At 51.5% G+C, this 12,256-nt stretch overlaps 1 protein-coding gene across 1 annotated transcript in view; it reads right to left on the bottom strand.

Moving 5' to 3' along the window:
- Window positions 1-12,256, bottom strand: part of BRCA2 (BRCA2 DNA repair associated) — a 285,207-nt gene that overhangs the window by 245,874 nt on the left and 27,077 nt on the right. Inside the window, exon 2 of the mRNA XM_082245286.1 lies at window positions 5,411-5,662. Coding sequence (XP_082101412.1) covers window positions 5,411-5,662 — 252 coding nt within the window. The remainder of the gene's footprint in view (window positions 1-5,410; window positions 5,663-12,256) is intronic.

Below are 12,256 nucleotides of genomic sequence, written 5' to 3'. Positions count from 1 at the left end.
TGGGTGGGCTCCGCTCCAGGCAGACCGCCTCCCACTCTAAGTGGGGGTGCTGCCAGCCAGGGGGTACACTGCAACTAAGGGCATTTCAGGTCGATCGCGTCCCGGCGAGACTTTTTCACTCGCAGGCTCATCCCCATCCATCAGGGCTCTGTCGTGGCGAGGCCTAGTTGGACTATAACCTGCTCACGATTGCTGGCCAGGCTGGGAGACCATAAGGATCTAGAATATCCAGTCTGAAACCACAGCCAGCTGTTGCTTGTAGTTCTCCAGGAACTCAAACTAGTGAGAAAAAAAAAAAAAAAACACAAAAAAAACTTTCCCTATCATTAGCTGAGACTGAAGTCCCAGCAGTGAACTAGGTCCTATTCCTTAAACTAGGTAGAATCAAACTGGTTGCTGCAGCAGAGTGTGTGAGGTTATGCCTACAGGGACAGCCCCCATAGGCGTGGTAAAGCTTTTTCCTGCCTAAAGCCTATTCCTGATTGGAGGAGCATAACCCAATGGTCTAAGAAGCTATGGAGCTGCGTCTGTCGAACGATAGAGAAATTCAATTTTTGTTGCAGGGGATGCCTGAAATCTGACTTGTATCTTAGGGCAAACTTCTGGGAAAATTCGTGAGCCAATCACACAAGCAGGAAAACAGAATTTTTGTAAAATCTTACCCTAAAATTCCTCCGACAGTCACCGCCACCTCTAAGTCATCACTATTGGGTATTGACTTCCTCTCCGCAGGAGTAGCTAGGTATAAGACTTAGTCAAAAGAACAAAGCATTTAGCATAGACACACCCATGGGGGCTGTCCCACTGGTCAATACCCCCCTGCAGTGATCCCTCCGAACTCAGTTTGGTAGAATAGCAGTAGGTGTACAAGAAAAAACCCCAAAAGAGGGGCAGGGCGGCGACTGTCGGAGGACTCAGAGAAAGGAATTTTTACGGTAAGATTTGACAAAAATTCAGTTTTCTCTTACGTCCTCCGACAGTCGCCGCCACCTCTAAGTCATCACTATTGGGATGTCCCAAAGCAGTGTAGACATGAGGGGTGGGAGACGCAACCGCAGAAAAGGCAACGCAGTACCCACATCAGAGAAAGGAACCTAACACGCACAGTAAGAGAACCTTCTGGGCAATAGAAAAGGCTCAACAGGAGCAACAACCCAGGAAAACAAATATCCAGGGGATAAACACCCCAACAGCCAGGGACCCACAAAACAACAAGGGTCCCCTATGGCACTGCCGTACTGAGAACTTTGCGGCCAAAGGAGGCATCAGCTGATGCCAGAACATCCACCTTATAGAATTTGGAAAAGGTGTGCACCGACGACCAAGTCGCAGCCTTGCACACCTGGGCCACCGAGGCTTGATGCCGGTAGGCCCAGGACGTACTCAATGATCTGGTAGAGTGCGCCTTAACAGGGAAGGGTGGAACCCGTTCCTTCAAAGCATAAGCCTGTTCAATGGTCTGTCTGATCCATTTGGCAATGGTCGCCGCAGACGCGGCCATGCCCTTCCGAGGTCCCTCAGGAAGGACAAAGAGAATTACGAAAGGACTCAGTGGATGACAGGTATACCCTAATCGCCCTGACAACATCCAAGGTAATGCAATGCAACCTCCTATGGATGCTTGGGCTTCGCACAGAGCGAAGGCAAAACAATGTCCTCATTAAGGTGAAAATCAGAGACCACCTTAGGGAGAAAAGACGAATGAGGTCGCAAGACCACCTTATCCTTGTGAACCACCAAATAAGGAGAGCGGCAAGACAACGCCGCCAATTCTGACACCCTGCGAGCCGAAGTGATCGCCACTAGAAAGGCAACCTTTTTAGACAGCACAGGTAATGATATCTCCCGGATGTTTTCAAAGGGAGAACGCTGTAATACGGACAGAACCAAGTTCCAAGTCCCATGGAGGCAAAGGCTCCCTCCGGGGAGGAGCCAAATGTCGCACACCTTGAATAAAGGTGCGAATTAAGGAATGAGACACCACAGGGCGTTGAAAAAGAACAGCCAGTGCAGAAACCTGGCCCTTAATCGTGGCCAGCGCCAAGCGCTGGTCCACACCAGTCTGAAGGAAAGCCAAAACTCTTGTCACCGAGTATGAGCGAGGGGAGAACCCCCTGGACTCACACCAGGCGAAATAAGCTTTCCAGGTACGGTAATAGATTTTACCAGATGAGGCTTTCCTAGCCTTGATAAGAGTAGGAATGACTTCTGAGGAGAGACCCCTGTCTCTCAGAACCTGGCTTTCAAACAGCCAGGCCGTTAAAGCCAGCGACTGTAAAGCAGGATGAAAGATCGGTCCCTGAGACAGCAGATCCTCCCGCATTGGCAGCCGCCAAGGAGGCTCGACCGCCAGGTGAACAACGTCGGCGTACCAGGACCAGCGTGGCCAGTCCGGCGCCACTAGAATCACCAAGTTCGGTTCCAAGGCTAACCTGCAAAGGAACCTGGACAACAACTGAATCGGAGGAAAGGCATACATCAGACGATACTGATGCCAAGGGGCCACCAACGCATCCGAGGCGTCCGCCCACGGACCGCGCGTCCTTGCCACGAATCTTTCCTTGTGATTTAGCCGAGACGCGAACAGATCCACGTCCGGGGATCCCCACTTCGCACACAGCATTTGGAAGACCTCCGGGTGTAGGGACCATTCCCCCTGGTCCAGGGTCTGGCGGCTCAGATAGTCGGCCTGCCAATTCTCCACACCTGGAATATGAACTGCTGAAATTGCCGGGACATGAGTCTCGGCCCAAGACAGAATTTCGGTCACCTCCCGGGCACTCCTGGTGCCCCCTTGGTGGTTGGTGTAAGCCACCGCGGTAGCATTGTCCGTCTGTACCTGAACAGGACGGCCCCGAAGTCAATCTGACCACTGGAAGAGACAGAGTTGTCTCACCAGTGTCTAACCGCACACGCAGTCTGCACCCCTAAAAACACCAAAGTGACACAGGGGAAGGGGCCCCCAAAAACACACAGCACCGCAGCGCATGTACAAGCGAACCCCACAAGGATCGCATCAGGGAGCCCCACACAGGCACAGACATGGGGAACACACAGCAACACAGGACTGCCACCCCAGACAGAGGCCCCACACAGAAGTACTTACCTGTACCAGATGGCGTGGGGTGCCTCTATGAACGGAAAGCCGCTGTCCTCATCTGACAGGGAATGCCGTTAGCCAAGAAAAGGACACTGCAGCACCGCAGATGTGTCCAGTGAGGTAGCCACCTCACAGGCTGCATCCCTGCTGCGAGCAGGGATGGGTCGTTCATAATGCCAGGACGAACACATGGCCGAACGCTCGATGGCGGGCTGGGGATCCCTCTGACCTGGAGAGCCAGGGCGGCCAGTCCGATTCCCAGCTCCGCAGAATCCATCTTCATCCGAAGATCCAACTAAACTAAGCTGACAAAATAAACAGCGAGTAAAGCAAAGAAAAAAATGAAATTTTTTAAAATAAAAATCAAAAGAAAAGATTAGAAGGCTGAGAATGAAAGCCCCAGCACAGGGAAGCCTGACTACTCCTGACGCTAGGCAGAGACAAACTGAGTTCGGAGGGATCACTGCAGGGTGGTATTGACCAGTGGGACAGCCCCCATGGGTGTGTCTATGCTAAATGCTTTGTTCTTTTGACTAAGTCTTATGCCTAGCTACTCCTGAGGAGCAGAAGTCAATAGTGATGACTTAGAGGTGGTGGCGACTGTCGGAGAAAAAGACAATTTTTGACACAAATCTGGTACTGAACATGTTAGTTTTTGTTTAATGCTTAATGGCTGGCTTGCTGGAAACCTGTGGTGGGTGGCTGACTGTCTGGCAGCCTGTGGTGGGTGACTGGCTGGCACCCTGTGGCGGGTGAGTGGCTGGCACAGGGGCTGTGGGTGGCTGTCTGGATGACTGGTACAGGGCCTGTGGCTGGCTGGCTGCTACAGGGCCTGTGGCTGGCTGGCTGCTACAGGGCCTGTGGCTGGCTGGCTGCTACAGGGCCTGTGGCTGGCTGGCTGCTACAGGGCCTGTGGCTGGCTGGCTGCTACAGGGCCTGTGGCTGGCTGGCTGCTACAGGGCCTGTGGCTGGCTGGCTGCTACAGGGCCTGTGGCTGGCTGGCTGCTACAGGGCCTGTGGCTGGCTGGCTGCTACAGGGCCTGTGGCTGGCTGGCTGCTACAGGGCCTGTGGCTGGCTGGCTGCTACAGGGCCTGTGGCTGGCTGGCTGCTACAGGGCCTGTGGCTGGCTGGCTGCTACAGGGCCTGTGGCTGGCTGGCTGCTACAGGGCCTGTGGCTGGCTGGCTGCTACAGGGCCTGTGGCTGGCACAGGGCCTGTGGCTGGCTGGCTGGTACAGGGCCTGTGGATGTGGGTGGCTGGCTGGCACCGAGCTGCTGTGGGTGGGTGTATGGCTGTGATACACTCCCGCGAGACTAGTCCCGACTCCAGACGAGGCTGTCCAAGACGAGGGAGGCGGCCTCAGAAGGCAGAATGACGTCACAAAAACATCGGCAATATCGGCCAGTTCCAGGGCCGATACCGATATATCAGGGAAAGTGCATATCGGCCTTGCCGATAATCGGTCTATCCCTAATTTAAAGTCCCACTCCCCACAACACTGCAAGGGTTAAAAGCTTGTTAAAACCTTATTTTAGCTAAAACTATATTTAAAAAAAAAAAAAAAAAAAGAAGAAGAATCAGCACAAGGACATAACTTAGAGTTAGGATGTGTCCCTTGTCCTGATTGTTCTCCTTCCAGTAGAAATCTTGCCGTGTCCTATCTCCCTGTTTCCCTGCTACTGAAATCTTCTAGTGCGGCAGGGGTTAATACAGCTAAGGGGCTATCGGAAGCTCTCGTGAAGAGAGCTCAAATATGCCTGACCTTTCCTGCCTGAACCACCATTCATTGAAGCTGTAAAACAGCTTCAGTGAATGACATAGAATCTGTGAATAATTTGGGGGGGGGGACTATCAACCATCTGCCTATCCCCAATTCAACGATCCTGTGTTATGAATTCATGGAAGTTGTAGTACAAATTTCTATGAATGGAAGATCGGACAAAAAAGGATGGGAATAGTAAAGCTCTCTTGATCAGACTTCTGAAGGCACACTAGTTGTATTAAACACCCACTGCTCTGAAAAAATGAAACTTACCATTTCCGTTCCGTGATTTTAGCTAAAGTATAAAGGTATAGCAATAAGTGTTACATTTTCCCTGCTTCTGCCATGCTGTGCAGCCGGTCCCCTGAAGCCTCTTCTCTAAGGCACTCCAGCCAGCTGTGGCATTCTGTCATCATCAGCTCAACCCCCCCCCCCCCCCCCCCCATGTCCTGCCTAAGATGCATGCCCTTTTTCCAGCTTCTTCTGCATTCCCATAGACTTGCACAAGAGAAAAACAGTTCAACAAGAAACCATCAAAAGCCTCTTACTTGGCACAGGTTGATTTTTAGGCAAATCCCTGGTTGGTGAAAGGAAAAGGGGTGAGCACAGGCTTTGTTCTTTAAATATGATTGGTGTAGATTCAAGCTGGCTGTAGATGGGTGGTTTGTGTTTCGGGGTCTTAAAAAGGCTGTCATCCAGTCCTTCAGCTCCCTTCTCTTCATCTACACACAGCCTGGACTTCCTCTGTACGGCTTCTGCAGTAAGCTCCTCGAACCAGTTCACACTGATAGGACCTAGATCTGTAGAAAAGATTGCAACAAAAGAGAGAAGTTTCAACAATATGGCAACACTAAAGGTAAAAAAAAAAAAAAAAAACAACATATGTATGTGTGTATATATGCACACTTCAAAAAAATTGAAGGAACACTTTGAAAACACATCAGATCAGATCATGCTGGATGTCTATACTGATATGGACTGGGTAATGTGTTAGGAACGAAAGGATGCCACATCAATTTATGAAAATGATCAACCTACAGAGGGCTGAATTCAAAGACACACCGAAAATCTAACTGAAAAAATGATGCAGTAGGCTAGTCCATTTTCCTGAAATTACATTGCAGCAACTCAAAAGGGTACTCAGTAGTTTGTATGGGCCCCACTTGCTTGTATACATGCCTGACAATGTGGGGTATGCTCCTAATGAGACGGATGGTGTCCTGGGGTATTTTCTCCCAGATCTGGACCAGGGCAGGGCATCACTGAGCTCCTGAAAAGACTGAGGGGAAACCTGGCGACGTCGGATAGACAGGAATATAGCGTCCCAGAGGTGTTCTATTGGATTTAGGTCAGGCGAGATTGGGGGCCATTCAATGGTATCAATCCATTCATCCTTCGGGAACTGGCAGCATGCTCTCGCCACATGAGGCCGAGCATTGTCATGCACTATGAGGAACCCAGGATTCAATGCACCAGCGTAGGGTCTGACAATGGGTCTAAGGATTTCATTCCGATGCCTAATGGCAGTCGGTGCCATTGTCTAGCCTGTAGAGGTCTGTGCGTCCCTCCTTGAATATGCCTCCCCAGACTATCACTAACCCACCACCAAACTGGTCATGCTAAACGATGTTACAGGCAGCATAACAATCTCCACAGCTTCTCCAGACCCTTTCACGTCTCTCACCTGCTCAAGGTGAACCTGCTCTCATCTGTGAAATTCACAGGGTGCCAGTGGTGGACCTGCCAATTCAGGTGTTCAATGGCAAATGCGAAATCGAGCTTCATGGTGATGGGCAGTGAGCCCAGGGCCCACTAGAGGATGTCTGGCTCTCAGGCCACCCTCATGAAGTCTGTTTCTGATTGTTTGGTGAGATACATTCACACCAGTGGCTTGCTGGAGGTAATTTTGTAGGGCTCTGGCAGTGTTCATCCTGTTCCTCCTTGCACAAAGGAGCGGATACCAGTCCTGCTGATGGGTTAAGGACCTTCTACGGCCCTGTTCAGCTCTCCTAGAACTGCCTGTCCACTGGAATCTCCTCCATGCTTGAGACTGTGCTGGGAGGCACAGAAAACCTTCTGGCAATGGCACGTATTGATGTGCCATCCTAGAGGAGTTAGACTGCCTTTGCAACCTCTATAGCAGGGGTCTTCAAACTTTGGCCCTCCAGTTGTTCAGGAACTAAAATTCCCATGATGCCTAGTCATGTCTGTGAGAGTCGGAGTTTTACAATGCCTCATGGGATGTGTAGTTCTGCAACAGCTGGGAGGGCCCTAGTTTGAGGATCCCTGCTCAATAGGGTCAAGGTATCGCATTATGCTACCAATAGTGACAATGACCCTAGTCAAATGTGAATCTAGTGAAAAACAGTCAGAAAAGAGGAGTACGGGGGAAAAAAAAAAAAGTCAGTGGCCTGTTAAACCATTCCTGTTTTGGAGGTCGTCTCATTGTTGCCCATCTAGTGCACCTGCTAATTTCATTAACATCAAAGCAGCTGAAACTGATTAACAACCCCCTCTGCTACTTAACCACTTCCAAACCAGGCCAATTTCTGACGCTTGTTGTTTACAAGTTAATGTCAGTATTTTTTCCAAAATTTACTTAGAACCCTCAAAAACACACACACACACACACACATATATATATATATATAACACACACACACACACACACACACACACACACACACACACATATATATATATATATATATATAAAAATCTCCAAGTTTCTCTAAAAATCTAGAGGTTTTCATTGTTCCCCTACAGATTTCAGGAGTTTAAGACCCCCCCCCCCGAACCATATATTTCCTGAAAGCACATGACTTGTAGAGTAAAAAGAAGGTGCTACTGATTTTAATGCCCTGCAATATTTGCGCAACTCTTTATCATAAAAATATAGTCGCTAAAAATTCTCAAATCATTTTTAGCAGATATAAAACAGCAAATTTTAGAAAAATCCCTGCTAATTTCCTACTAAATAATGGAGTTTTTGTAAGAACTTATCGTAAAACTTTTCTCTGAGTCCTCCCACAGTCGCAGCCTCTCATTCACGAGTGGGTAATGGCACCCTCTGCAGGAGCAAGCTAGACAGTTTGAAAGGTTAATAAAAAACTTTCTACACATAGACACATCTCCAGGGGGCCCTCCCTCAGCCATTATCCTGACACAGTTACCACTGTCCTTCAGTTTTGAAGCAAGCAGTACCGGAAAGCCACAACCCCAAAATCCAAAGACAGAGGGGCGGGGGCTGCTACTGTTGGAGGACTCAGAGAAAAACGGAATTTTTGTAAAATCTTACCTGTAAAATTCCTTTCTCTGAGTCCTCCGACAGTCGCCGCCTCTTCATATTCGTCACATATGGGGTATTAGACTTTGCTCCGAAGGAGTAGCTAGGCAACAGAATATGTTAACATTAAAGCTTTTAACATATCCCACCCACAGGGGGTGGTCCCCTTTAGTCAATACCCTCCTACTTCCTGCAACCATATCTCAGTTTTAGTGGAATAGCAGTAGAGTATACAACCAAACCCCAAAAGAGGGGCGGGGGCGGCGACTGTCGGAGGACTCAGAGAAAGGAATTTTACAGGTAAGATTTTACAAAAATTCCGTTTTCTCTTACGTCCTCCGACAGTCGCCGCCTCTTCATATTCGTCACATATGGGGATGTCCCAAAGCAGTGCAAACATGAGGGGTGGGAAACGCATCCGCGCCGAAAAAGCAACGCAGTCTCCGCATCAAAGAAAGGAACCTTACCAAAGGAAGGAAACCAGCTGGGCAACAGCAAAAAACAAGTGCTCAACAGGAGCAACAACCCAGGAAAAGACAAAAAAACCAGGGGATACGAAAACTATCCCAACAGCCAGGAGTCCCCAACAAGGGACCCTAGGGAACAGCCGCACTAAGAACCTTGCGGCCAAAGGAAGCATCCGCCGATGCCTGAACATCTACTTTGTAGAATTTTGTGAAAGTGTGCACGGTCGACCAAGTCGCTGCCTTACACACCTGGGCTACAGAAGCCTCATGACGACAGGCCCAAGACGTACTCAAAGATCTAGTAGAGTGCGCCTTCACAGGGACAGGCGGAACCTTCCCCTGCAAAACATAGGCCTGTTCAATGGTCTGCCTGATCCATTTGGCGATGGTAGAGGCCGAAGCCGCCATGCCCTTCCGAGGACCCTCTGGAAGAACAAACAAGGAGTCCGTCTTTCGAAAAGACTCAGTCGATTTAAGGTAAACCCTTATCGCCCGAACAACATCCAGAGAATGCAATCTCACCTCCTTTGGATGTTTAGGCTTCGCGCACAGCGAAGGCAAGACAATATCCTCATTAAGATGGAATTCCGAAACTCGTTTCGGAAGAAAAGAAGGATTAGGTCGCAAGACCACCTTATCCAAATGAATAACCAGGTACGGAGACTTGCAGGACAAGGCCGCCAGCTCCGACACTCTGCGAGCCGAAGTGATCGCCACCAAAAAGGCGACCTTTTTGGACAACATAGACAACGCGATCTCCCTGATCTGTTCAAAAGGAGCACGTTGCAACACAGACAGAACGAGATTCAAGTCCCAAGGGGGCAGAGGATCCCTCCTAGGAGGAACCAGATGCCGCACACCCTGAACAAAAGTGCCAACTAAGGAGTTGGAAGCCACGGGACGTTGAAACAGAACGGCCAGCGCAGACACCTGACCCTTTATCGTAGCCAGCGCCAAACGCTGATCAACACCCGTTTGAAGGAAAGACAGCACACGGGAAACCGAGTACGTGCGGGGTGAAAACCCCCTGGACTCACACCAGGCAAAATAGGCCTTCCAAGTACGGTAATAAACCTTCCCCGAGGAAGACTTCCTCGCGTTGATCAAAGTATGAACGACCTCTGGAGAGAGACCCTTCTCCTTCAGGACCTCGGTCTCAACAGCCAGGCCGTCAAAGCCAGCGACTGTAAAGCAGGATGGTAAATCGGTCCTTGAGACAGTAGATCGTCTCGAAGAGGCAGACGCCACGGGGCGTCGACCGCCAGATTCACGAGGTCTGCGTACCAGGACCGGCTAGGCCAGTCTGGTGCCACAAGAATCACCGTGCTGCGTTCCGAGCGTAACCTGCGAAGGAACCTGGACAGCAACTGAATCGGTGGAAACGCGTACATCAGCCTGTACTGATGCCACGGGGCCACTAACGCGTCCGACGCGTCTGCCCGAGGGTCGCGCGTCCTTGCCACGAACCTTCTCACCTTGTTGTTGAGACGAGACGCGAACAGGTCCACATCTGGAAGACCCCACTTCGCGCACAACATCTGGAAGACAGCCGGGTGGAGAGACCATTCCCCCTGATCCAGGGTCTGGCGACTCAGATAGTCCGCCTGCCTGTTCTCCACCCCCGGAATGTGAACCGCCGTTATCGCCGGGACACGAGTCTCGGCCCAGGACAGAATGTCGGCCACTTCCCGAGCCGCTCGGGCACTCCTGGTGCCCCCTTGGTGGTTGATGTAGGCCACCGCCGTGGCATTGTCCGTCTGCACCCGAACCGGGCAGCCCTGCAGCCGGTCCGTCCAGCGACGAAGACAGAGACTTATCGCACGCAATTCCAGAATGTTGATCGGAAGGGAAGACTCCCCCACCGACCAAGTCCCCTGGGCGGACAGAACGCCCAGAACTCCACCCCAGCCCGATAGGCTGGCATCCGTGGTGATCACCGTCCACGAGACAGGACGAAACGACTTGCCCCCGGACACCAACGGGGACTGGAGCCACCACAGAAGGTTTCTTCTGGTGCGATGACTCAACGAGATTTGAAGATCCAGAGATTGAGGTCGCCCGTCCCACCTGGACAGGATCTCCGCCTGGAGACCCCGCGTGTGAAACTGGGCGAAGGGAATCGCCTCGAAGGCCGAGACCATCAATCCCAGACATCTCATGCATGTCCGCAGAGACGAGTGCGGAACGTCCCTGAGGGACCTGACTTCCTCCTGGAGAGTCCTGAGTTTGTCTTCCGGCAGGAAGACCTTCGCCTGCACCGAGTCCAGAATCATTCCCAGGTAGGGAAGACGAACCGACGGACTCAGTGTCGATTTTGGAAAATTTATCGTCCAACCAAACTCCTGCAGAGTTTGCATCGTGACAGACAGGTCCTTCTCCAGACCCTGGCTGGTCGCAGACCGAACCAGAATGTCGTCCAGATACCCCAGGACAGAAATGCCCTGGGCCCTCAACAATGCCAGAACCGGTGCAAGCACCTTGGTGAAGACCCGCGGAGCCGAGGCGAGACCAAAAGGCAACGCCACGAACTGGTAATGATCCTCCGCAATGGCAAATCGAAGGTACCTCTGGTGACCCTCGAAAATGGGGATGTGAAGATACGCATCCTTCAAATCGATGGAGGCCATGAATTCCCCCGGAACCAGGGCAGCCACCACCGACCGCAGGGATTCCATGCGGAACTTGCGAACCCGCACAGAGCGGTTTAGAGCCTTCAAGTCCAGAATTGGACGAACCTTGCCCTCCTTCCTGGGCATGGTGAACAGATTGGAATAAAACCCCCGAAATCTGTCCCGATGAGGCACCGGAACCACCACTCCCTGAGCCCTCAGGTCCCGCACCGCCAGGTGCAGGTCCCGCAAACGCTCTGGAGACAGTTGAAGATTTGAGGGAAAAAACCTGCTCTCCGGCCGAGAGAGAAACTCGATCTTGTAACCAGATCGAACGATTTCCTGAACCCATCTGTCCCGCACACGGGCCAACCAGGGCTGAAGAAAACCGAGCAAGCGTCCCCCCACCCCAAAACTGGGTGAGGACGCCCCTTCAGGCCGAACTGTTATGGGCTGCAGATCCGGATTGGCCGGATTTCTGTTTCCCAGACCAGGGCTTCTTCTGAGAGCCTTGACCTTTGAAAGGCTTGCCCTTGTAGTGCGGCCGAAAGGCACGAAAGGACCCCTGAGGGGGCCGAAAATTAGCATGCTTCTTCCCAGAAGCTCCCTTAGCCTTGGGGAAATGGGGCAAGAGAGTGCTCTTACCCCCGGTGATCCCCTTAATCAACACATCCAGGGACTCCCCAAAAAGGCGAGACCCATCATAAGGGAGATTGGCCAAGGTCTTACGTGAAGACTGGTCCACCGACCAACATTTTAACCAAACCAGGCGGCGAGACAACACCGCCACGCTGTGCACACGTGCAGCCAACGGAACCAGGTCCAGGTCCGCATCACACAGATACATGACACCCTGGTGGATTTGATCCACCATATCCAGGGTCGCCGGCGAGGCCGAGTCGGCCACCAAGACGCGCCTAAGCATCTGCGTCCAACTTGCGATCGCCTGGGCCGCCATGAGAGAAGCAAACAGAGCCTTAAGCATAGAACCCGTAACAGAATAAGTATGACGGGCAAGAGACTCCAGTCTCC

Source organism: Pelophylax lessonae, assembly GCF_965119305.1.
Source record: "Pelophylax lessonae genome assembly, chromosome: 2".
In the NCBI taxonomy this organism is placed as follows: Eukaryota; Metazoa; Chordata; class Amphibia; order Anura; family Ranidae; genus Pelophylax; species Pelophylax lessonae.
This window is presented reverse-complemented; position numbering and strand designations above follow the sequence as displayed.